Source organism: Yarrowia lipolytica, chromosome 1C (assembly GCF_001761485.1).
Source record: "Yarrowia lipolytica chromosome 1C, complete sequence".
Taxonomy (NCBI): domain Eukaryota; kingdom Fungi; phylum Ascomycota; class Dipodascomycetes; order Dipodascales; genus Yarrowia; species Yarrowia lipolytica.
In genome coordinates this window covers 2,087,352-2,109,936 of record NC_090772.1, presented here as the reverse complement: position 1 = coordinate 2,109,936, position 22,585 = coordinate 2,087,352, and the positions used below count along the sequence as shown (strand labels likewise).

Genomic DNA, 22,585 nt, shown 5'->3' with positions numbered 1-22,585 from the left:
TTGGGGGTACCAAGAACCAGATGCGGTATGCATGGCAGCAAGGGGTGAAAAGAAGAAAGAAAATGGATAAGGGACTTCGTGGTGGATGCATTGACCCTACAGTACGAGCACTGCATACAAACCCGTTTCCGAAAGCTGGCACCCAAATTGAGGTGCTAGGGTTTGGATACTTGTATTGTGTTGACACTTTCCCGGCTTCAAGAAAGAGCAATAACCGGAGTGGACTGGTCTAGAAGTATTGAAGCGGTACCCAGCTCATACGGAGTTCCAGGTAAGGGAAGGAACTAAAAGTACATACCGTACCATTGCATGTCCAATCATGTGGACTACGAGTTTCTCGTATCGGTACACTTCTCAACTTTTGGTTTGCAAGAATAAACTCGGTCCTCGGACGCGTCCGCTTCCCCGGATCTTCCTTCCACTGGATGGCGGTTAGAAATTCAGATGAACCCTAAGAGTTCATGCATTGCCCAAAAGCGGCCAATGTGGGGGTTCCTGGATCTTAGACCCTGGACTCAAATATGCACCAAAAGCCACCTGCATATAACCGTAATACTGTCTACTAGAATCCCCCTACTTGTGTGGTACAGTACATACGGTACAGTACATACATTACAGGACAAGTACCGTCATGGATCGGAACGACGTCTGGTCGATAAATCTGTAGAGATAGAGCAATTACATCACCAGGGAGCGTCCCAGTACCTTCCACCAACCAGACAGTTGCTTTCCACATCTGCATCGTGACGCAACTGCCTTTTTGAATTTTTTTTTTGAATTTTTTAGAGATCGTAAAATTTCCGTATATACCCTGCAGGGCTTTTCGTACACCTGCAGCAGGAATGCAGACTCAATCTCGTTGCGGAAGATTCCGTCCCTTACAAAAAATATTGTGCTAATTGAACGATAGTCGTCGTATTTCTTTATGGAATTGAAAGAATGATGCAGATCGAGCTCCCTAGGAGAATATCCTAGGATGTGACATACATGGAAGGTGGGGGCATTGTGATGGGGAAGGCATTGCACCCTCATTTTTCATCGTGAAGAACCACCATTATATTCACTGATAAGAAAACTGCAACTCATTCCCGGAGACCGCATGCCGTGCGTTTGCTCAGTATATCTGCAGAGTCATGGTTTTCTCAACAATACGTGCGGAACGCAGAGGTTGACAATGGCTGTTCGGGCCCAAACGCTTTCCCAACTTCGATACTGCTCTGCACCCGTAGTGAGCACGTTTGCTAGGGCCTTACCGGTGAGAAAAAAAAAAAACGATGACAGAACTCGTGAAAAGTCTCAGTAGCGCCGATCTTAGACTCATTGCGACAACGGTTTTCAAGCGTCTTTGCAAACAAAGGCATCGTACCTTACAGTACAGGAGGTTAACTTCAGCCGCTTCGGTGTGAGTGAGGAACGTTTCCGCAACTGGCGCACATTCCAGGAGTGGAAAAGTTGCACATGAACGGGATATCTGCATGAAAATTGCTCCCGGTCTGCCCCTATCCAATCTATATAAACCCATGGAAGACCCTGAATACTTCTTTAGAATCAACAGCCTCAGCTTCTCTCTTACCAAAGTCTCTCATTATGAAGTTCTCTATCCTCGCTCTTGCTACCCTCGCTTCTATGGCTCTCGGCCTCGTCGTCACCGACGACCCCGAGCAGCTGGAGTACCTCGAGACTCCCTCTACTAACCACATCTTCCTTGCCTACGCTAAGATCATTCCTAGCCTGGCTGCTGCCAACATTGTCACCAATGCTGGAGCTCTGGCTCTGAAGATGGGCATGAAGATTCCCTTCGTTAACAGCAGGGATCTTTCTCGTCCTCCCACCCACGAGGAGCTCCTTGAGGGTCTCCGACTCGTCGTCCAGTACTCCGCCGAGTCCGGACGACCTTGGTCCAAGGCCGTTAACCCTACCCTGCCCATGGCTGCCATCAAGTGGGTTGTCGGCAAGTCCTCTAACAAGCCCTTCACTGCTGAGGACCTGAAGCTCGCCCGACGAACTGTCTTCAACATGTACATGGCCCAGACCATTGCTAAGAATGCCGAGACCTCCAAGAACGCCCACATTGTTCTCCCCGATCCCGTCAAGACCGTCACCGTCACCGTCGGCGCCGCCCCCACTAACTGATCGAAACATACCCCTTACATATAATTACTAATTAATATCTGGTTTTGTGCTTGTCGTTGTTAATATTAGACATCTTTCAGAGTAAACAACACCAACTCCACATTTCTTCAAGTGGTAAAGCACGGAACAGAGTGTTTACAAGGAACAGTGGTACATACATACTCGTGTTTTTTTTATTCTAATGATCCATTACAGCTATATATATTATTATTCTAGGGAGATACATTTCAGCTACTTGAATCATATTAGCAATGTTATACCCGCAATGCGGATTCGGATTCGGTTGTTCAGAAGACGCATGACATGCTGTTCGGTAGCTCACGTATCCTTCCTGTTCCATCTCTTGACCGGATAAATATATCAACAATCAAACAAAGCAAATAAGAAGTAGTCGTATCAGACACTGCCATATTGTGCTGCTGAGAAACGAAGAAACTGTAGTCGTTAAAATAGATGACTTAAAAAGTCGTGTGGCATGTGGTAGACGTGGTCATCCCGGCAATGGTGTCCGTGTGACATGAGTTCGTTGCAACTGGTAAAACGCAACCAGGCCCCGGTACTTGAAAACCGTTGCCTGGGAAGGATGTCTGACGACAGGCAGACAACATAGTCGAAGCATGTGGAGCGTTTCGGCACATCTAGTCGCAGCCCCGTAATGTTTGCTCAAAAAATTGGTGGCTTTGGACCATAGTGCGTGCCCACGGTCTCACGCCTCAGGGAGAAGGGCCAACCAGTGCTTGTTCTTCATGACGGTGAAGTGATTGCGCCAGTCAGCCATTGCCCGTGCAGACCTAAGAGGGATCGGATCAAAACGGTACTTAATCAGAGACTCAGTTATGGAGCCCGCGGGGATCTTCCAGCATGGGTGTGCGAAGGACGAGCAGATGGCTAAACGCCTCCTTTCCACGACAGACGCGGCTCCAGGGCGCGGTTCAGCTCTTCGTGTCCTTCTGAGCAAGGATATGAAGACCAATGTCCAAAATGTGGGAGCAGAAACGGTGCTACCGCCAGTTATAGATGGCGAACCAGTTCGATTTCAAGAGACGGAGGGCGGGATGGGCGTCTTCGCCGTATTACACAGGGAGTAACTCCGAACCAAAATGGTAGAAAACATTCTGTTTCGCGGGCGTGTCCTCTCGGATAAACCGAGGAGACTGTGCCTCTTTGAGACTCACTGCCTGGTGATTCAGGTTCCTGAGTCCTAAGATACCGGCCTTGAGAGGCTGTAAAACAATCACGTTCTTGAAACTGCGCCGGCCCTTGGCGCCGTTGCCGCACAGACCGCTGTAGATATTGACACACGCGAATTTTTTTTTTCACCCCAGACTTATGCACTATTGGAGCCCACCAACGGCTGAAATCCATCCATGGCATCCTGGCCGAGCGGTTAAGGCGAGAGATTAGAAATCTCTTGGGGTTTCCCCGCGTAGGTTCGAATCCTGCGGATGTCGCCATCTTTTTGTCTGTATTTGTTTTTCTTCGTGGCATCACACACCTTGCACTCAGCGCCCAAGCCGTGTTCAACAGACGGAGCCGTTCAGGTTCACTCACTTTGAGAAGACTGTTTTTTGCATCAATGGAACTACTTGTACAGGTACATACATACCGTATGTACTGTACAGTATAGTACTTGTAATTGTAGACCAGAAATCTTCTATAAACACTCGAGAATCGTCTGATGGAGATGCCTGTCATAATTTCTCAATGTTTGTTCATTTCGAAAGAGAGTCTGAAGGTGGCGCGCCAAAACGTGACATAATGGTATGGAAGTAAAAGCACCCGTGAATTAAGATATAATGACAGTATGTACACAGTACTGTACTTGTACATATTGTACAGCACCCGTAGGCCCCTGAAGCATTCAGACAGATTTTCAGTCTGCAACTCAAACTTATCCAGCAGGCAGCCTGATTTTTGAGGTGTATTTAGAAGGAAAAAGTTGGCCGAGGATGAAATGATCTCTGACAGCAAAATCCTCTGTTGATATTTAGTACTGATCAAACCCTGGAAGAGCCGGACCGTCGAAGAGAGCGTGAAATTTGAGTCTCCCGAGCCATACAGTACATACGAAGTTCTGTTGCTACTGTGGCAATTACTCAATATATGGATATGAAGAGATAGATCTATGACTGAGGGTACTTTTACTTGTCACAAAAAGGAGTAATTAACCAAGCAAAACAGTTGGGTCTGCTATTGTGCCCGGTGAAAGAATGTTCTCCCATATTCTGATATAACAAAGGTATATTTAGAGTTCCATTTGCCACTCGATACGATGAACCTTATTAAATAAGCAAGCCAACCTTCGGTAGCTTGAAAGAATCACATTGAGAAAAATGCTGCTATAAATTCACCATTTGGATTATCTAATATATATTCCATCAATTATTTTGTGATAATCTCAATTTCTAACCTCATGATGTGAGGTTTCTCGAATCTTCGACAGAGCTCTCTCTCTTTCGTTTATGCAATGATCGACACTAATTTTTGCCACCAATGCAACTCTAACGAGTCTTTCGAAACTCTATCACGCTCCTCCAGCAGTATTTAAACCCCCTCCATCGCCCAGTTTGTCCAGTATCAGAAGTCGACCAGTCTCTCAGCTTTTGCAGAAGATACGGTCACTTCGAGAGCTGCTGATACTGCCGAGCGAAAGCTATGAATCAGTACTTGTCTTGCGCGAGCGGACATTCACTTCACTCCTACCTTGACGCAACTTATGTTGCCGAGTTGGAGAGTCAGCACACCTCTCTTCATGCATCTACGGGATGGAGCTATGACGAGCAAAGATTCGCAATCTACTCATGAGCTCCTTCTCTCTGATGGTTCGCAACCACGGGTGAAACTCCCAGCATGAGCAACACTTTGGGGTCTGCTCTACTGGTCCTGTCGCAAGGCAGTATTCCAGAAGTTGCTGAGCGGAAAGCTGCAAAGCCTCTGCTACGACGCAATTGTTGAGACTGATTAAAACCGTGCGTGAACAACGCATGAGCGAGTAACTAAGACGTGAAGCTGAGCGTAAGCTACGAAGCTGCCGAGTGAAAGGAAACCCCTCAGTACATGCACTAAAAGGACGCAGGGTGATGACGAGTTGGAGACTTAGCAAGCCCCTCATGAATCCTGTCTCCGTGGATATGAAGCAGTGACGGACATGAAACATGGTCCATGAGCTCTCTGACGGTATGGGTAGCTCCCTTGGGTGCAACTCCCTGCATGGATAATAACTACTGAATGCTTTGGAGGGATGGACTGTCGTTTGAACAGTCATATGTCTTCTCCATCTGCTGTTGACTTGGTATCAGCACACCAGGAATCACGGTAAAGAGAACCGCTGACACACGATCCGAACCTGATCCAGCTTGTTCCGCCTGAGCATAAGCGTCTGCAAAGACCGCCACTGAGCAAAGTGTTTGTGCCCAACTTGCCAGACCGCCAGAGCAAAGAGCAAGTCCGAGCCGCAATGAGCCAGAACTAGAGCCGCCGACCGACAAATGCCAACAAAACAACACAACGATAACGCTGAAGAGCCGCCTGGAGCTGTTGATGGTGAAACTCCACCAGCCCCCAGAGCAGGAGACGTTGAAGCGACTGAGACACGTTAAGTTATGCCAGCACAAGAGTGACACTGTGAAACGATGACGACAGCGCAAAGGTGAAACTGTGAACTACGAGAGCAGAATGCCAGCACCTTGAGAGCATGGGCCAGAGCCAATCAGTAAGAGCCAGAGCCATGACGATAAGCCAGTGAGTGCCAATGAGCCAATAAGAGCCAGGTGTTATGCCAATGAGAGCCGGAGCTGAATCGAGCTAGAGCCAATAAGAGCAGAGAGATCCAGAGCCAACGAGCCAGATCTAAAGAGTCAGAGCTCCGCAGAGGAGCCATACTAAAGGCAGTCGGAAGTTGATCTTCTTGATCCAAGATTCGCATTCAAAAAGGATGTAGGCAGTCGAACCTCGACACGAGGATGTAGACGAGACCGAACCTTTTAGTCTATAGAAAAGAGGATGTAAGCAGTGAGCTGAACCTCTGGGGTTAATATATTATGGACCATGAAGTCCCACCCAAATCATCGCCTGTAGTGTTTCTGTAAAAGTAGTTGTGCTGAATTGTAGATAAGTGTCATTGAATGCAAGTAGCTTCACTTCTTTAAAGGTATATGAAAGAGTATATAAACTTTTCAACATCAACAATGAAAATTTCCCGATTGGGTAATATATTACTCATCTAAAGGGAAAAAACTTGGAAAATCCTACTTTTATACTCCATAAATTCTTATATTGCTATATAATTCCCTAATATATATACTGTACGACTATTTTCAAAGTGCCAAGCAGCCCCCACTGCTGGTACTTCGAAAATCGTCGAAGTTTATGACTAGTGGCTGCCGACACCAACAGCCCCCACTGTTGATGTTTCGACGCTAGTCATGGGTTTGATCTCATCAGGGCAGCCAGTCCCCCATTGTGCTTGACGCGCAAATAAAAAAGTAGTGGAAAATCCACTGAGCCCACACCGCAATAATCCGACACCCCACCACACAACTGACAGTGTTTTGTACACTGAAAAAGAGCCGTCACCGCAAAAGAGCCAACATCCCGAAAAGAGCCAACACCGCAAAAAGAGCCAACACCGCAAATAGAGCCAACACCCGAAAGAAAAAAAGAGCACTGGGGGGCACCCGAGACTTACTTGCATTACTGGAAAGAAGCGCCAGACCTTGACCACGTGAGGCTGGGGGGCGTGGTCGAAGGGTAAGAAAAGTGGCATCTCTGCGAGATTCCGGTTTCCGGAGGTCTGGCAGAATCCACCGCCTCGAGCAATCTTCTGTAAAGGAAATTGAGACACTAGAGGGATGGGGACACCCCTTCCCAATCGAGTCTCACGACGTTTCTTCCTATTCAAAACTGCCAGAAGAAGCTGAGACAACCTGATCCGTGGTAGACTCCAAGGAACGGACACGAGGCTGCTCTATAGGGCCTTGAGAGGAACTTTCCACCACCCCAACGCTGCATCACCTCCTTTCCGGCCCTGGCTCTGTAACCTCCTTACAGAGTGGGTCCTCCACCGGCACTATGTGCCAAATGGAGGGAAACCAAAGCTACCTCCCGCTGTGTTAGTATCGCTCTAGAGTTTTCAAAGGCTTACGTGGAATCAGAACATGTCTCTTTGACTGCTCACTTGAAGTGACACAGAAACAAAGAGCTAGAGATTGTGAAAACTTACCAAAAAACCCCACCTGAAATGAATGGAGAGGACTGAGTCGATGCCCGTTCATCTAGTCGTAGAAGCTGTGTCGTAATATAGTCGTAGAAGTGTCGTGAATGACGTAGTAGATGATGTCGTCAAGTGAGGAGAGATGGGGAAGAAGAATAGAATGTCACAAACATCTTCAGAATAAGCTAAGATGGGAATGTATACAGACATTGTGGTATAATGTTGTGGCTCTTCATCTTAATTTGTATGTATTGTTAGTCGTTTTACCGTAATAGGAAAAATATATAAAATATACACGATGCACCTTCCCAGGATATAATCCCTTATCCTATATATATTGTATATATTTATTGTATAGAATAGATGTCACAAATATCAAAAATTAAGGTTGAGATAATGCAATGGAGTGCATAATTGAAACTTTGTGAATGTGGGCGATGAGCTGTTGATAATTGAATTTCATTCCTGCTGATGGGAAATTAATATTTGCTGTATCTCCAATGGCGCTCTTGTGAGTTTTGACAACTAAAATTTCTATTTGCAGCAACTTTTTGAGGGTTTGAGGAAATTAGTATGTGGTTGTTTTTTTTGGTTTTTTTTTACTACGCGACCTGATGCTGAGTTATCATTGCAAAACCAAAAAATCAAAGAAACAATGGGATACTTGTACTTTTACTTGTACCAAAACTCATATTATCCAGTACTGTACTTGTACTGGCTTTTCCAAAATGTACACAAAAAACAAACATCCACAGGTCGGATCAGTTCCATTAGACGGTTATCAATCAACTTGGGTATTTACACGTTGAAATCCATCTCGTAATGACTAAGAACAGACCCCCGCCGCAGGCATGGTCGTCCGAGATGGCCCATGACCAAATCGAAGTTCGACACCATCCAGAGAGCTTTATTCTGCTGCAGGAGCTCCAAGATAATGACCGTGTCAGAGCTTTCTTCCTCGCACTGATCGATGTGTGAATTGGCACCAACTCCAGATGTACGAGTAGTCGTGTTGTGACTGTTGGTGGTTTGGAGGTCTGGAGGAACCATATAGGCTGGTTGTGTGGTATGGAAGTAAATACTGTTGTACCTTGTTTCCAAGTTATAGGACAGGATAAAAAGGTGTTAGTTGGCATTGGGATCAGAGCGTATCCATTATCTGATACCATCGCCAGCTCTCATGGCCCTTGTTCCATAAACTACTGCCACCTAACTCCATCCCGCAAGTATAACTCTGGTCAATAAGCATTTTGAAGAGTTCATTACGTCTTAGACGTGGGTCGTAGATGATTGACCTTAGGTCTAAAAAGCAGCTGCTCCGCATTGTGACCATTACGACATCTGATACTTGGAAAACAAGATGCAGTAGCATTTATACAATACAGTGCAACGCTTTGGGTTATTAACAAACGGCTCTTGTGCTTCAAGACAATCAATACATTAATTATATATCCCACCCCACACAACCCCAACATCCCCATAAAATGTCCTATCCCTCTCCCAGCATTCTCTCCACCACCCCTGGAGGATGTGATTGAGAAGACCACGCAACCCAAGGTTCGAGCACTTTCTCCCTCGCACACGGAGGTGAACGAGAACGAGGGTTCCAGTGCTTTTCCCCTCACACACGAATGTGATTGAGAAGGACACGCAACCCGAAGGTTCAAGTGCTTTCTCCCCCACACACGGATGTGATTAGAAGGCCAAACAACCCGAAGGTTCCAGGATTTCTCCGTCACACACTCCAAGCAGCCACAATCCACAGCCGACGGCCTCCCACCACCCCTCATCTTCCACTGCTCCTCACCTTCCAACTCCCCTCGTCTTCCAGCCCTCGTCACCTTCCACCGCCCCTCATCTGCCATCCACCACCCCCTTCCAACTCCCCTCATCTACCATCCACCAACCACCACCCCTCACTCTCCCCACACCTCCTGTCTTTCAAACAAGCCCCCAAATCCACTCCGACCTTCCACCACCAAGAGCACCAACGTCTATGCTCCAACATCACCAGTGCCAAAATTATCATCGATAGCAAGTAAAAAAGTAAATCTCACGAACCGGTTCCGCCGAGAACGTGAGTGACGCTAGTCTGGTTTCGTCTCTGTGCAATCAGACTCCCCTCTTGGGACGCGAAGGGTGATTGCAAGTTGGTTTGAAACTGACTGGGTTGTAGCGTCGTGTCTAAAGACGAAAATCGTCAGTAGACACGGGTTTTCCGGGGCACTCCCTATGAGACTCTGTCCCTGAGTTCATAGCATGCTTGGAACCTGGGCATGGTTAACGCACACCCCCCTGTAAACAAAATAATTCCTCCCTGGGATTTAGATGCCCCCCTGGAGACTATGGCCTGATTTCGCCTATCCGACACCCTCGGGAGACGTAATCGTTTGGCTCATAGCTCTTCGGGAAGCACCCGTCTATGACTAGCGCTACCTATGGTAGTAACTAGATCTTAGGACGCCCATCTGTGTTAGTAAGTTGAAAAATGTGATGGAGAAGACATGGCAACTGTGGGGACTCCTCTTGAGCTGAGACACTTGGTTGAACGGCGATCAAGGTGCTGGAAACATAGATACCTGTAGTATGTTGTTTGCCTGTGTCATTATTGTGCCGTTTTTGTGTCGCGTTTGTGTCACTTAGTGTTGTGTTTGTGTCACATGGATTGACTGTGGGTATCAGTCGTACAAAAAAGTTGGCGGTCATGGCGACAGTGACTGTAATTGAAGCGTCATCGGTTGTTGTAATGATACCGTGATCTTCCATAGTGTTGTGAGATGTTGTGTGATGTTGTGTGTCGCGCTGTTTGTGTCACAAACACACGATTTGTTTCACAACGACGCGAAAAAGTCCCCAGTGGTGCCAGTCGAACCATAAATACTCACTCAAGCCGCCTCTTTCTTAGCCGGCGACAAAAAGAAGCCGTCTTTTTCAGTGTTCGAGACGAAACACGTACTTGGCGGATTCTTGGCGATGATGGTTAACATGAATAGAGGATTCTGGAGAATCTGTAAATCGGGGGTATATTTATATTGCACAAACAGACAATTAAGCTATAGTCAATATGCCACCTTAAATTATGGCCTGATTTTTTACGTGCGGGGTTCGTATCAAGATGGATTATATAAAACCACGAATTTAACTCCATTCAACTCCAATTTTGACGATATTCTTTTTTTGGGTTCGAAGTAGTGCATACTAAAGTTTTCATCTCATTAGTCCCTGCATTATCAACGCTAACACCAGAAATATATCTCTGATGTTGTTTTATGCCCGACGAAACAAGCTTCGTGAAAATGGCCTGATTATTTGTAAAAGTGGCCTGATTATTGGGCAAGTTTATGGCACCACACAAAGTTTTATGGCACCGCAAGTTTATGGCACACAATTTAAGATTACCCAATGTTTATAGCTTAAATATACTCAACAAAATTCTTGAAAATTGTACCCAAATCGATATATATCCACTAGATTTCAACTAACTCTATAAATATTTGTTCCGACATGCGGAAATTGTCCTGAATTTTATGTTCCGCATTTTTCATTAATATTTTTTTTTCTTTCTGCATATACATTCATTTAATTATAACTTTGCTGTGAAAGAATAACCTTTGAAATGAATGTACGCTTACACGAATATTACTAATTAAACACGTTTAGTGTCATGGTCCAACTTGGCACGTACCTATTTCCAGTAAAAAAATCATAAAAAAACCTGGTTCAGTCCGTGTTGTATGTTGGTCCACATAGCTTCGCGTGTTTGTTCGTCATCGGGAAAACGCCACTCCAGTCTCCAGTTCTCTAATCTCAATCCTTCCATTGCCCTCTTCGTTTGCATTGCCTTTGAAAACGTCTCCTTGTGGTTCTTCTTCGTCATTGGTTTGGTTCTGCGTCCCCTGTGGTGACTACGCGCCCTGCTACGCTGTTCTCTCGGTGGCCTCGGCCGCCTTTTACGCTTGCTACTGTCTCTACTCTCGCTCATCGTGAAGTGCTGGCGGTTGTCCATCGTAGAAACACATCTGGGCTTCCTTCAGGAATTGAAGCAAACCCTGTTGGACATGTCCCAGGGTGGCGTCGTCCCCTGAGTACCGGAGGGATCTCTCCATCTTCCAGATCCCATAAGCCAATTCCCGCAGATATTTGCGTGTCTTGACTTGTTGATGTTTCCGGGGGGCGTCACTGTTCACATGCCCTGGGGAAGAGGGGAGTACTCCACATTTCGACTCATAATATTTAATGGAAATCCAAAGGCGTGCCATTAATCCCTCACTTTACTCGACAGATTTTCAACATATTTTGTTGGTGACCTTAATTTTTCAATTTTATCTTGTTAAGAATCACTTGAGACCCCAATAACTACAGTACAAGGGTCCTCCACCTAAATACCATGACATGGCCAGCGAGTGACTAAGAAGCTTGGATCTGGTAGACTCAGGGAGTCTCCTCTAGGAAAAGTGGAGGACGACTCTGCTCTAGAGGGGGAGGTTGCAACTGAACAGCGACCTGGCTCTTCCAACGGCCTGGAACTTGGTGGGATTTGACAACTAAGTGCATACAGCCGCCAAAGACGACGATGAACAGGAGAAAAAGAGATGTATTGAACTGTTGGCTTACTTTCTGATCGACATTAATTGTTCCTTATTCGGTCGTTGAAACCAACTCAGCAAGTCGACAAGTTTGCTGTCCGGTTCTACTACAAGTATTGTATTATCTCAAGTACGGTACAGACTTGGAATCGGTGACCCTTATGGGTCTAGGCTGGTTGATGTAAAATGACAGTCCGTAAACTTTACACGCCAGAGAACTGGATCTGGATGTCTTTCGGGTGGCCCATCCTTGGGAACCAGATCCTCAATGTCAAATCAGCCAGGTTGGTATTTGCACGAGTACTTACTTGTCTGATTAAAATGCTATAACATTACAAAACATTACTTCTGGCAGTAGAATACAATATATATAGTGTACCGTCTGTAATCTAGTCACAACTTCTCTGACGAGAATGGTGGGAATTGATCATTCTGCCCCTGGACATGGCCAGACGATTACCTGTTCTGTATGGGCCATGGTATTGCCCCCTACTCTCCTGTAACGCCTCGGGTCACTACACTTGTGACCTCTAATTTACTGCTGGAATCCTGGACCAATATCCAAAAGATTTGGAAAACACGACAAAAAAAGCAAACAAAAAACAAAAAACAAAAAAAACAAAAGAAAAAAAACAGAAAAAAACATAGCATATCGAAAAATGCTTGACTAAATATCCCAAGAATTCCAAATCGAATGAAAGTATTCAATTACCAAATACTTGCACTGCTAGTGTAAATACTGTACACTTGTGTATAGCTCATCGCCTATTTCTCACAAGTTTCGATAATTATTCATTAACACTCACAATAAAATACATCAACTTCACTCTGTTCCAGCTGGACTTCCTTCTCCTTGTTCCCAACCCTCGCCACGGCGACAGTATCTGGTGATTGACTATTCTCTGAGGCTTCATATTCCTTGGATTTGGGATAGCAAGACTGAGCTTTCTCTAGTATGGAACTGATGTTGTCTTGGATTTTGATTCAGTACACATCCTCTCTTGTCAGTCGCAGCTTCCGCTCCAGCAGTAGTGACCTCGGATTGGTCGTTTCTCTTAGTCTTCTGACTTGGAATTGAGTCGCCTGTGCAGTTGGCTGGAAGAGGCGTTACGACGTATGCCACAGCCCTGCTGTTTCCACTCCATCGTGTAGGTGTCGACATTGCGAATCTTTCAGCTAATTTTTCTGAGACCAGACGAAAACCCGGGTGCTACAATTGAGCGATTCTCCATGGCTGTGATTTGTCATGAGCACAGTGAGGTCAAGTTTTCGGTTGAGACCAGTCAGACGGACGATTCCGTCATCGACGTGAGCTTTTCCAACGTCAATGCGCTCTTCTGGGACAGGGACCACGAGACTTCGATGGAATGTGAGAAGGATGATGGCGAGTCCAGTATGGATCCCGACATGGTGTCCATTGACAAGACTTCGTTCAAAGTGCTTCCTCCGGTGGCCGGATACTGCCCGATTTGCCTCCGGATTTCAGTGTTCAGCGGTTCCCTACTGCTGTGGATTTGACGAGAAGCTCAAGTCTGCGATGCTGCGAGACGATCTTCCTGGGAGACTCTGATTGTGGATCTGGAAAATGTTGCGTATCATCAGCTGTGGCTAGTGTGCAGTGAGGACGAGACGGAAATGTGGAAGTTTGGCAACAAGAAGCTTGGTCCTGGAAAGCCCGATTTCGACTTGACCAGCGTGTTTGAGTGTGCCGACGAGGATGACAGTGATGTTGTGTTGGAATAATTTGCATGAGCTCCCGGCTCGATTATTTATGTATTTATAATTATTTGTAGCTGTTTTCAGCAGTGTTTATTAAATGGAAAGATGAACGTAGCTTACAGATGTCGAATGTCTCAATGACGTGGGCAGTTTTATATTGCAGACTTCAGATCAACTCATAATAATAACCCCCGGTCTGTGAAGTATGGTCATGTAATTTCCATCTCTCCATCCTCTCTCGGTGTTGAGTTGGTGTTTCCATACTCCGTCTTGGGCTGTTGTAATGGGAAAAAATATGTCCAACTTGTGCGACTGGTGAAACAAGAAATTCATGTTATGAAAAAAAAAAAAAAAAAAAAAAAAAAAGGGGGGGGGGGGGTTGAGTTGAGACTTTCACGTGACTTTGAGAGCTGGGTTGGTCTAGAATCACAGGTCCAAAATTTCACTAAAAGTCGATGGGGAGGCTGTTTGCTGTTCAAAAGTACTGGATATTATCTATGGGGAAAGAGATCCCATACACACGAGTCTGGGTTATTGAAACGTTTGTTGAGTTATGCATGATTACATTATTTTTTCTGCATTAAATAAATTTATCAAGTATTTTTAAGATTTACGCCAGTAATTATGTATGATTAGTGGACGTTATTGTTAAGGATGTTTTGCTCTAACAAACATAAATGTATTATGTTACTATAAAAGAAATAACAAAAACATTTTCTAAAAAACGTACAGTACTGTAGCAAATTGAAGGGGCAAAAGTATACACAGACCAGTGCGTGTATCTCAATGTAGCAGGATGAGGAAATATCCATGTCACTTGGCCATGATTCAGAGACTGATACAGTATGTACTGAAACCTTGATAATATTAGCTCCAACGCCTAAATGATTTTCGCGACACGAAACGCGACTCACTTATACATCAATCTCAAATGAGCAAAAAGAGCATTCTCAACGACTTGATTGCTGCCACCGAGGCGGATCTTTCTCTCGCCAAGTCTGTGTCGGCCAGTTCCAAGAAGGCGCGGTTGTTTTCGGAACAGCTGGAGGTGCTGCGAAGTGTGCAGAAAGGGCTGGGTGGACCGCTTATTTTCAAAGTGGCCGATCTCAAGAAGTACGTCGACACCAAGTCGCTGGGTGTGCTGGAAACACGCTGGGGCAAAGTGCTGGATAAACGCCGAAAGGCGCGTGAGGAGGCCGAGGAGGAGAAGCGACAACAGGAAGAAACAGCAGCACGTGAACGAGAGCGGATCAAGCAGTCTGCTCAGGATGCAGTGGTGAGGGAACACGAGGAGCTGGTGGAAAAAATCAGACGGGAAAAGGGCAAGGCTGGAAGAGGGACAAGTGGATTTACAGATCCTCTGCATGGCACAGACTCCTCCATAGCCACCGTTGATCTCACTGATGCAGTTGATCTGACCGATGATGCACCACCACAACAAATGGCAGTAGCAACTGCCAGCACCTTTTACCCCAAGCAAGGTACTGCTGCACATGATCTACTAGTAGCGCTAGTTGGTATACCCAACCCCACGACTAAGGAGCAGGTTCTCAACATCACGGGCCCTGGAAAAACCTGGGGTGGATTATCAAAGCTGAAGAGCGAGGGGCTCGTCACCACTTCCAAAATGAACTCGACATACACCTACAGCTTGACGCCAGCTGGAAAAGACCTCGCCAACAAGTTGAGGAGATTCTCCACCCAAGAGAAGCGGGTTGGCCAAGAGTTACGGGAGGAAATCGAACGACAAAAGCGACCAAAGACAGCAAAGAGGGTGGATACCCAGGGGTTTTCCGATAAATCCAAGCTGGCTTCATCGCAGCAGGTGACAAAATTGAATCGATATTCAGCCGACGAAGATATGGACGTGCACGTCGTCCCCATGAGTGATGGAGCAACAATGGCAGCAGCGGAACTACGCCATTCAGGAGTGGTACGACCAATAACAGAGGCAGCTGAAGTTACGTGGGAACCGTCATCCTACGAGGTGGTTCTGATTGTAGACAAACGAGAAAATAACCGAGAAGAAGCACAGCAGGCCATCTCCGGACTGAGTCAGAAGAACGTGACAGTAATTCCTTCAGTGTTGTATCTGGGCGACTTCTTGTTTGCAGCTCGCCACAAAACTAGCAAGAAAATCGCCGTTCTGAACACAATTATTGAGCGAAAGAGATACGATGACTTGAACTCATCGATTGTGGACTCTAGATACGAAGAGCAGAAGAGTCGGCTACGCAAGTGTGGAGTCGAGAACGTTGTTTATTTGGTGGAACATTTCTCCATGTCCCGAGCTGCGGTCCAGATCCGTGATAAGGCCATTGCCAGTATTCTGGGGCGAGTGGTGGCTATCGATGGGTTTTTGTTGAAGAAGACCAAGAGTGTGGCGGATAGCTGTGACTACATGGCCAGTCTTTATGAGTCTGTGAAGATGTGTTACGAGGGAGTCACTCTGAGCATAGGGCCCAAGGAGATTGGAGGCTTCTCTAAATCTCGTGATACCTTTTCGACGATGATGCTGACGGCCTGGCAGGACAAGAATCTGAAGTCGAACCATTCCCTCAAGGTACTATTCATTCAGATGCTCATGACCATTAATGGTATTTCGGCTGAAAAGGCTCAGGTTATCCAGAAGCTGTTTCCTACGCCTCGTCATCTGATCGACAAGTACAGGGATTTGGAGGAGTCTCATGGCAAGGGTTATTTGGAGTTGCTGACAAGAGGACAAGTTAAGGGTGTGGGGAAGGCTGCCAGTGAAATGGTGTGGGAGGTTTTTGGTAAATTATAGGGAGGTACATCAGGTTTCTTGGGTTCTAGATCTTGGATACAGTAGGATGGAAAGTGGGTGGGTATATCAGGTAGCTTCAATATCATTATTATACACTTTTAGTGCGCCTGAATTCGGAATAACATGTACAGATGATGTGGAGATTGGAAAACATCAGATTCTGGACAAATCTCCGAGTCACAGTCTGACAAAATGAACGATTTTCAAGTTTATGAAAGACGAATTATGCAATAAAGCCGTTGGTGGAGATGGTTCTACGACTACCTAGTAGCGCTTTGTTAGTTTGTTCTCCAGGAATGGACTGGCTCTGTAATCCACGTTTTGACCTCAATCCAAAAGAATTGTTTCTACACGAAACAAATGGAGACCAAAATGGAGCAAGGGTATGTGTGTAGAACGATGTATAGTATATGTCAATCAGTTTTCATTTGACCTTTTGTCTCATATCTTCCAGTAAACAATGCCACATCAAGACAAAAGTTGACTCCAAAAAAGATGCTAGAGGGAAGTAATGACTCCAAAAGATTGCTAGAACTCCTTAAATAGCCGAAACAAGGAGATAACACTCTAAGATTCAAAATAGCTGCATTTTCCAAGGCAATCGATTCTTTCAGTCTTTCCCAGGCTATCTCAAATCCCCCCGAGATAGTCAATTACTTGTAATTATAAGGTGTTAATTAAGTTCCAGTTTAACCGAATACGACAAAATCGACGGAAAAAGCCAGCATCCAGAAGTGAACATATACAGCATATTTCAACAGCAGATTTACAGCAGGTACTATGTACTTGTACAGCGATGGAATACCCGAAAATTCTTCGGGGAATCCTCAATTTGAAGGACTTTGTCAGGATTCACGATTTTTCCTACAGTCAGGGATCGATATTGATGATAATTATGCCACAATGCAACAATGATGAAGGGGGAATGACTCAATCTACATCTTTCTGCTTATTTATTGAATCTCATAAGTTGATCAGTTTTCAAGCTGAGCAGACTTTCAGCTGTTGTAGAGGATTCGATGACTAAGAGCGGTAGCTTGTCGAGCGAGAGACGTGAAACGAGAGAATGCCACGAAACTGCCGTGTGAATAGTATGTTCCTGGTATTGTGCCGATGATAACTACACAGGTATATGAGAGGTCCGGGGGTTGGAATGCTTCTCAATAATCCTGTCCTTGATACGTAGCTGTGACGGGCTGGAAATCGATTAATGAGTCTACGGTATAGATTACTCTCGAGGTGCAACAGGCGGGATAAAATCCCCAAAGAGTTCTGTAGACCCAAAGAGTTCAAAGAGATGGACTGCAGTCTGAACAATCTTGTCTCTTGCATCAAAAGATGACTTCGCTACAAGGCCTTAACTGATCTTGCTAGTCTCACCCTGAACCGTGAGAGAGACATAACATGTTGGAACTGGGGGTACTCCAGGTACAAGAAGAGAACAGACAGAAGCTGTTGATGGTGAAACAAAGCAGGAGATGACTGGTGACCGAATACGTGAAGTCATGGTAGCATTCGTGAGACAAGTCACAGGTGTCTGAACCATGTCTCAAACGCAACCTACAGAAATACTGAAGCACTATAGTAGACAGCATGCCTGGTTAACCAGAGGCATCTGGAGCAGACGAGATTCTGAATAAGTCGATGATTGATATCAAGTCAATAATGGCCAGATTCGAGAGCATGGCCCAAATCAGAGCCCAACGAGCCTGAGAGGGACTATGAATGACATCGAGTGTCTTGTATGTACTCACTGTAGACCAAGGATACATCTCATACTGTGGCAGTGTTAGTCACCAATTCGTGGAGAGAAAAGTTTAGGAAATGAGCCATGTAGATGGCGTAATACTGAATAAGAAGTTGTAATTGAGCTGACTCTCTGGGGTGAGACTAGTAAAAGGGTTACTAAGGCTTGTAAAGTGGATAAGTCTTCATCCTCACAAGGGAAGTCTCTTGATCAAACATTGTGGCACCGTAATGAGTACTTTCCACGTGACTTTTATATGTAAATCACCCCCATCTCTTATCACAAACGGCATCACAATGCTACATTGGTCTGCGCAGGGACATGCATGATACATGCATTTTAGCATTAGCGGGAAATTGATTTGGTGGAGGAATTGATAGGGGAATTCCGGGAAAATGGGAGAAGAAATAGGGAAATCAAACAATGCTAAAACACGTGAGTCAACTCATGGCTTCATTTTGATACTGGTGCCTCCAATGACGAGCCAGTACCAATTGTCCCGACGCCGCCAAGTGTCTTGGCACCTAGGAAGGTTCATTGGCACGGCATCAATGGCTCTGGATAGAGTTGGAACATCAGTTGCGAAAAGAACTAGGACACCATCAGAAAAGAGAATACAGCGGTAAATTGAGGGGCTTATATATGGTATCATTACATTTCTCAAGTCGAGACCTTTCTACTGGTGAAATCTTTACGGTAATTGCTCTTCTCTTGCTCCTGGGCGATGAGGTCTAGCTTCCATGACAAGATCCATCCACACTTCTTTGTTGAATTTAGTTCAACGGTGGGCCAATAGAACAAAGGGAAGAGATGCAAGCCATATTAATTTCCACCGTCGAGTTTCAGCGTCGAGTCAACTTTCGACGTCGGAAGCTAGATTCGGACCCTTGCTTGTTGCCGGTGCTATCTGGGGACGAATTTCAGCACACAAGATGTATGGACAAGACCCGGTGCAGCAGATAGAATCAGCGGGACGTGAAACCAGTATCGGAACATTCATCGGAGTGATATCGTGGGTACTACAACGTTTACACTGGTATAGACGGCTTCGGAACCTTGCTATGATGCCATGGCGAAATTGTGGACATTGAAAACACGCAATTTGTGCCGGTGAGCTCTTCATGAACCTCAACAAGAGGCATTTGAGGATTTGGAGGCAAAACTATAGCTGGTGCCACACGACATTAACACCAAAAGTACCTGACCCCACCCAAACGTCCAACTTAATTGGCGTCGATCTCTCGTGGGGGGAGTTATGAATGGGACCAAGGAATGGCAAGGGTTACACCAGTAGAACGTGTCTTATAATAAAAAGAAGTAATTGGTAAGAACACCCTCGAGAAACAGAAATTGATGTATGTCTTCGCCTATGTGTGTAGTATCACACCAACTGCACGTCTCTCCTTGTCCATGGGCTGGTGAGACCTCTGTAGATCTCCACATGGTATTGTGAAGATAAAACGCTAACCCAATCATTCCTCCACCTAATCAGTAGATTGACAAGTGCCTCTCCCTCCACCAATGTCGGCTTCATCCATATAAATATGCCCGTTCTCTCGACATGAACCAGTATCAAAACACACCTCACTCACCAATGAAGTTCTCCATCCTCACCCTCGCAGTGTTCACTGCCCTTGCCTCTGCTGCCACCGATAAGACCCTCAAGGTCGGTTTCAACCAGCGAGTCAACCATCTTAAGAACTCTCCTAACCCCAACGGGCTCAGCAACCCTTCCAAGAACCCCTCCAACCCCGTTGCTATCTTGAACAACAAGGTGGTCGAGTACGTTGTCGACATCACCCTTGGTACTCCTGCTCAGAAATTCTCTGTCCAGATCGATACCGGTTCTTCCGACCTCTGGGTCAAGGCTGACGGCTCCGACACCGCCTACAACAGCTCTCTCTCCTCCACCTACGAGGAATACAAGCCTGGAGCCTTCTTCATTGCGTACGGCGACCAAACCACCGCTTCTGGAGATTGGGTCAAAGACACAATTGACGTTGCTGGAGCCAGCATCCCCGACTTTGTCTTCGCTGCTGCTAAAAAGACCGATACCGACCCTGTGTTTGGAGTTGGATACCCCAGCAACGAGGCTTCCGACTCCCAGGACGAGCAAGGACCGGAGTTTGAGTACGACAACTTCCCCATTCGACTGGCCAAGGCTGGAGTCATCAACACCCCCGCCTACTCCTTGTACCTCGATTCTCTGCAGGCTACCACCGGAACCCTGCTGTTTGGAGCTGTGGACACTTCAAAGTTCGCTGACGAGCTTGCCCTTCTCCCCTTCATCAAGGACTCTCCCGGTGACCCTGGTCCCAAGGAGTTCCAGGTCACTCTCAACTCTATCGACTTTGGTGACTCTAACGCCCTGAATGTTGCCCGTCTGGCTCTTCTCGACGCTGGAACAACCCTTACCATTCTCCCTTCCACCACTTTCTTGACTCTGTTCAACTCCCTGGGACTGTACAATACCGAAGATGGTCCCGTGGCCTCTCAGTCACAGCTTGACAAATGGAAGAGCGAGGGGTCGGCTATCACTTACACCTTCCAGGGTAAGAAGGTGAACGTGCCCCTCACCCAGCTCTTCATTGCTGATACCGATGGCGAAGGAAACCAGCGGTACGTGACTCTTGCCGATGGCTCCCAGGAGGCTGCTTACTCCTGGCTGGTTGGAGATGCTCAGAGCGACGAGGGCCAGTCTGTTCTGGGAGACTCCTTCCTGCGATCCGTCTACGTGGCATACGATCTCCAGAACAACCAGGTTGGTCTCGGCCAGGTCAAGTACGACAACTCTGCTGAGAACATTGTCGCCATTAGCTCCGGGGGTATTCCCTCCGCCACCAAGGCTCCTTCTGCTGCCACCTGGTCCACAGACCATCCCATTCCTACTACTGCCGCTCCCCCTTCCGGCATTGTTGGTGTTGGACCCAAGTTCTAGAGTGGACTATAGCAGGCTATGTCTCCACCAGCCGCAGATTCAGATTCTATAGCTAACCAATTGTGATTGAAAGTACAGTAGTTGTATAGCCGATCCACTAGTCTGAACCACAATAACCCTTTTCCTGTGAAGAGTCTTAATACGACAATTGTAGAGCACTTTCAAAGAGACTCTTCAGGAGTCTTCCCACCCTAGTAGGGAATTCTACGGAGCCATCAGGCTGACAAATTCAGCTGAGTGAATTTGCCCCTCAAATGGAAACTAGCGGTTTGTCACTCACGTCGGTTTCCCATTCCACAGAACGGACTATGGTTAGTTGATGTAATTGTTTGAATCGATTCTTTCAAAATGACTGGCACCAATCCTAGACACTCCCCTGGTAGTAATGATCATTATCTGGATTCCTAAGATATACCATCAAGATACACACACGATGCTGAGTGCTGTTACTGATACACGGACTGATTCTGTTACTGATACACGGACTGATGCTGTTACTGATACACGTGCTGATGCTGTTATGATACACGTGCTGATGCTGTTTACTGAATACACGTGCTGAAGCTGTTACTACGAGTTCAATACCTTGAATAAGACATATGGGGCATTGATTTGGCTCATTAATCCATCTCTGAGTAACAATTGCATTCCGGGACTTGTGGAGTGTAGTACATTCAGTACAGTACATACTTGTACCTTCTGCACGGCTCTAGTGTTTGGAATAGACTGCATAGTATTGACAGGGCTGGCTGTGGCGAGTCTTCGAACAGTGACAATCACAAAAGTCTGAGATGATTGGATGAGTTGGATACTGCTATTTACAGCCAACATTCAGCCTTGAATCGCCGGACATCCGGTCCAAACTTACCTCCCAGATTTAGCTCCAGATAATGTACATCGATAGCGGGAAGGAGTCTGTTAGCGCGGAAATAGTACCGTATCGCCAACCAAGATGTTCAGTTGTTGGAATTGTTTTATATTTATATCATATTTTAACAATATTCAATCAACAATGAAGTCTTGTGGAGCTTGTCGATATCGTGCCCGGTCCCTGCGCACGGGCAACTGTCTACATCAATACAATACAGCAGAAGCCTCTGCAGGTGTCACATCAGCTGTAAGTTCGCATGTGAGAGCCACTCTTCTCGAAGATCACCACGTCTAACGTTGTCTTTTGGCTCAATTGCACATCCCCCTGCCAGCTTCTGTGCTTATTGACCATACAATCGGTAATTACTAGTCTCTTTTGGGGTCGTTAATTACTACAGTACCCGACGATCCTGAAAAATTATCCAGTTGTTGGTCATCCTTGTACGGCCACATGGACGGCCGATTTTCCAAATTTGCAAGACTACCGACTGTTTTCGAGAGCTGTCTGACCTTGTAGTAGTAGACCATACTCATCAGCTCCGATTCGGAGGAGTAACACCATAATAACAGACCCACCCTGTCTCATACATCAACA

The 22,585-nt window shown here is 46.0% G+C and overlaps 4 protein-coding genes, 1 non-coding gene and 1 pseudogene across 5 annotated transcripts, besides 1 other annotated feature; 5 read left to right on the top strand and 1 right to left on the bottom strand.

Moving 5' to 3' along the window:
• Positions 1-1,587: 1,587 nt before the first annotated feature.
• On the top strand, positions 1,588-2,133 carry YALI1_C21083g (uncharacterized protein; the record flags this gene model as incomplete). The annotated part of the gene is made up of 1 exon (XM_501849.3): positions 1,588-2,133. The coding sequence occupies one exon, from the start codon at positions 1,588-1,590 to the stop codon at positions 2,131-2,133; it is 546 nt and encodes a 181-aa protein (XP_501849.3).
• Positions 2,134-3,502: 1,369 nt separating this feature from the next.
• On the top strand, positions 3,503-3,584 carry YALI1_C21064r. Its single transcript has one exon. It is a non-coding gene; the product is annotated as a tRNA-Ser (tRNA).
• Positions 3,585-5,195: 1,611 nt separating this feature from the next.
• Positions 5,196-5,864, bottom strand: YALI1_C21040g (Misc non-coding; annotated as a pseudogene).
• A 5,449-nt stretch (positions 5,865-11,313) lies between these two features.
• Positions 11,314-11,571: a sequence feature (Partial Line element; YALI1_C20983t).
• Positions 11,572-13,161: 1,590 nt separating this feature from the next.
• On the top strand, positions 13,162-13,674 carry YALI1_C20964g (uncharacterized protein; the record flags this gene model as incomplete). The annotated part of the gene is made up of 2 exons (XM_068282405.1): positions 13,162-13,418; positions 13,479-13,674. 2 exons carry the CDS (start codon positions 13,162-13,164, stop codon positions 13,672-13,674), a joined length of 453 nt encoding a protein of 150 aa, XP_068138506.1.
• A 907-nt stretch (positions 13,675-14,581) lies between these two features.
• Positions 14,582-16,435, top strand: YALI1_C20953g (uncharacterized protein; the record flags this gene model as incomplete). Its single annotated transcript, XM_501848.3, has 1 exon — positions 14,582-16,435. The coding sequence occupies one exon, from the start codon at positions 14,582-14,584 to the stop codon at positions 16,433-16,435; it is 1,854 nt and encodes a 617-aa protein (XP_501848.3).
• Positions 16,436-19,743: 3,308 nt separating this feature from the next.
• On the top strand, positions 19,744-21,120 carry YALI1_C20901g (uncharacterized protein; the record flags this gene model as incomplete). Its single annotated transcript, XM_501847.2, has 1 exon — positions 19,744-21,120. One exon carries the CDS (start codon positions 19,744-19,746, stop codon positions 21,118-21,120), a length of 1,377 nt encoding a protein of 458 aa, XP_501847.2.
• Between the last annotated feature and the right edge of the window lie 1,465 nt (positions 21,121-22,585).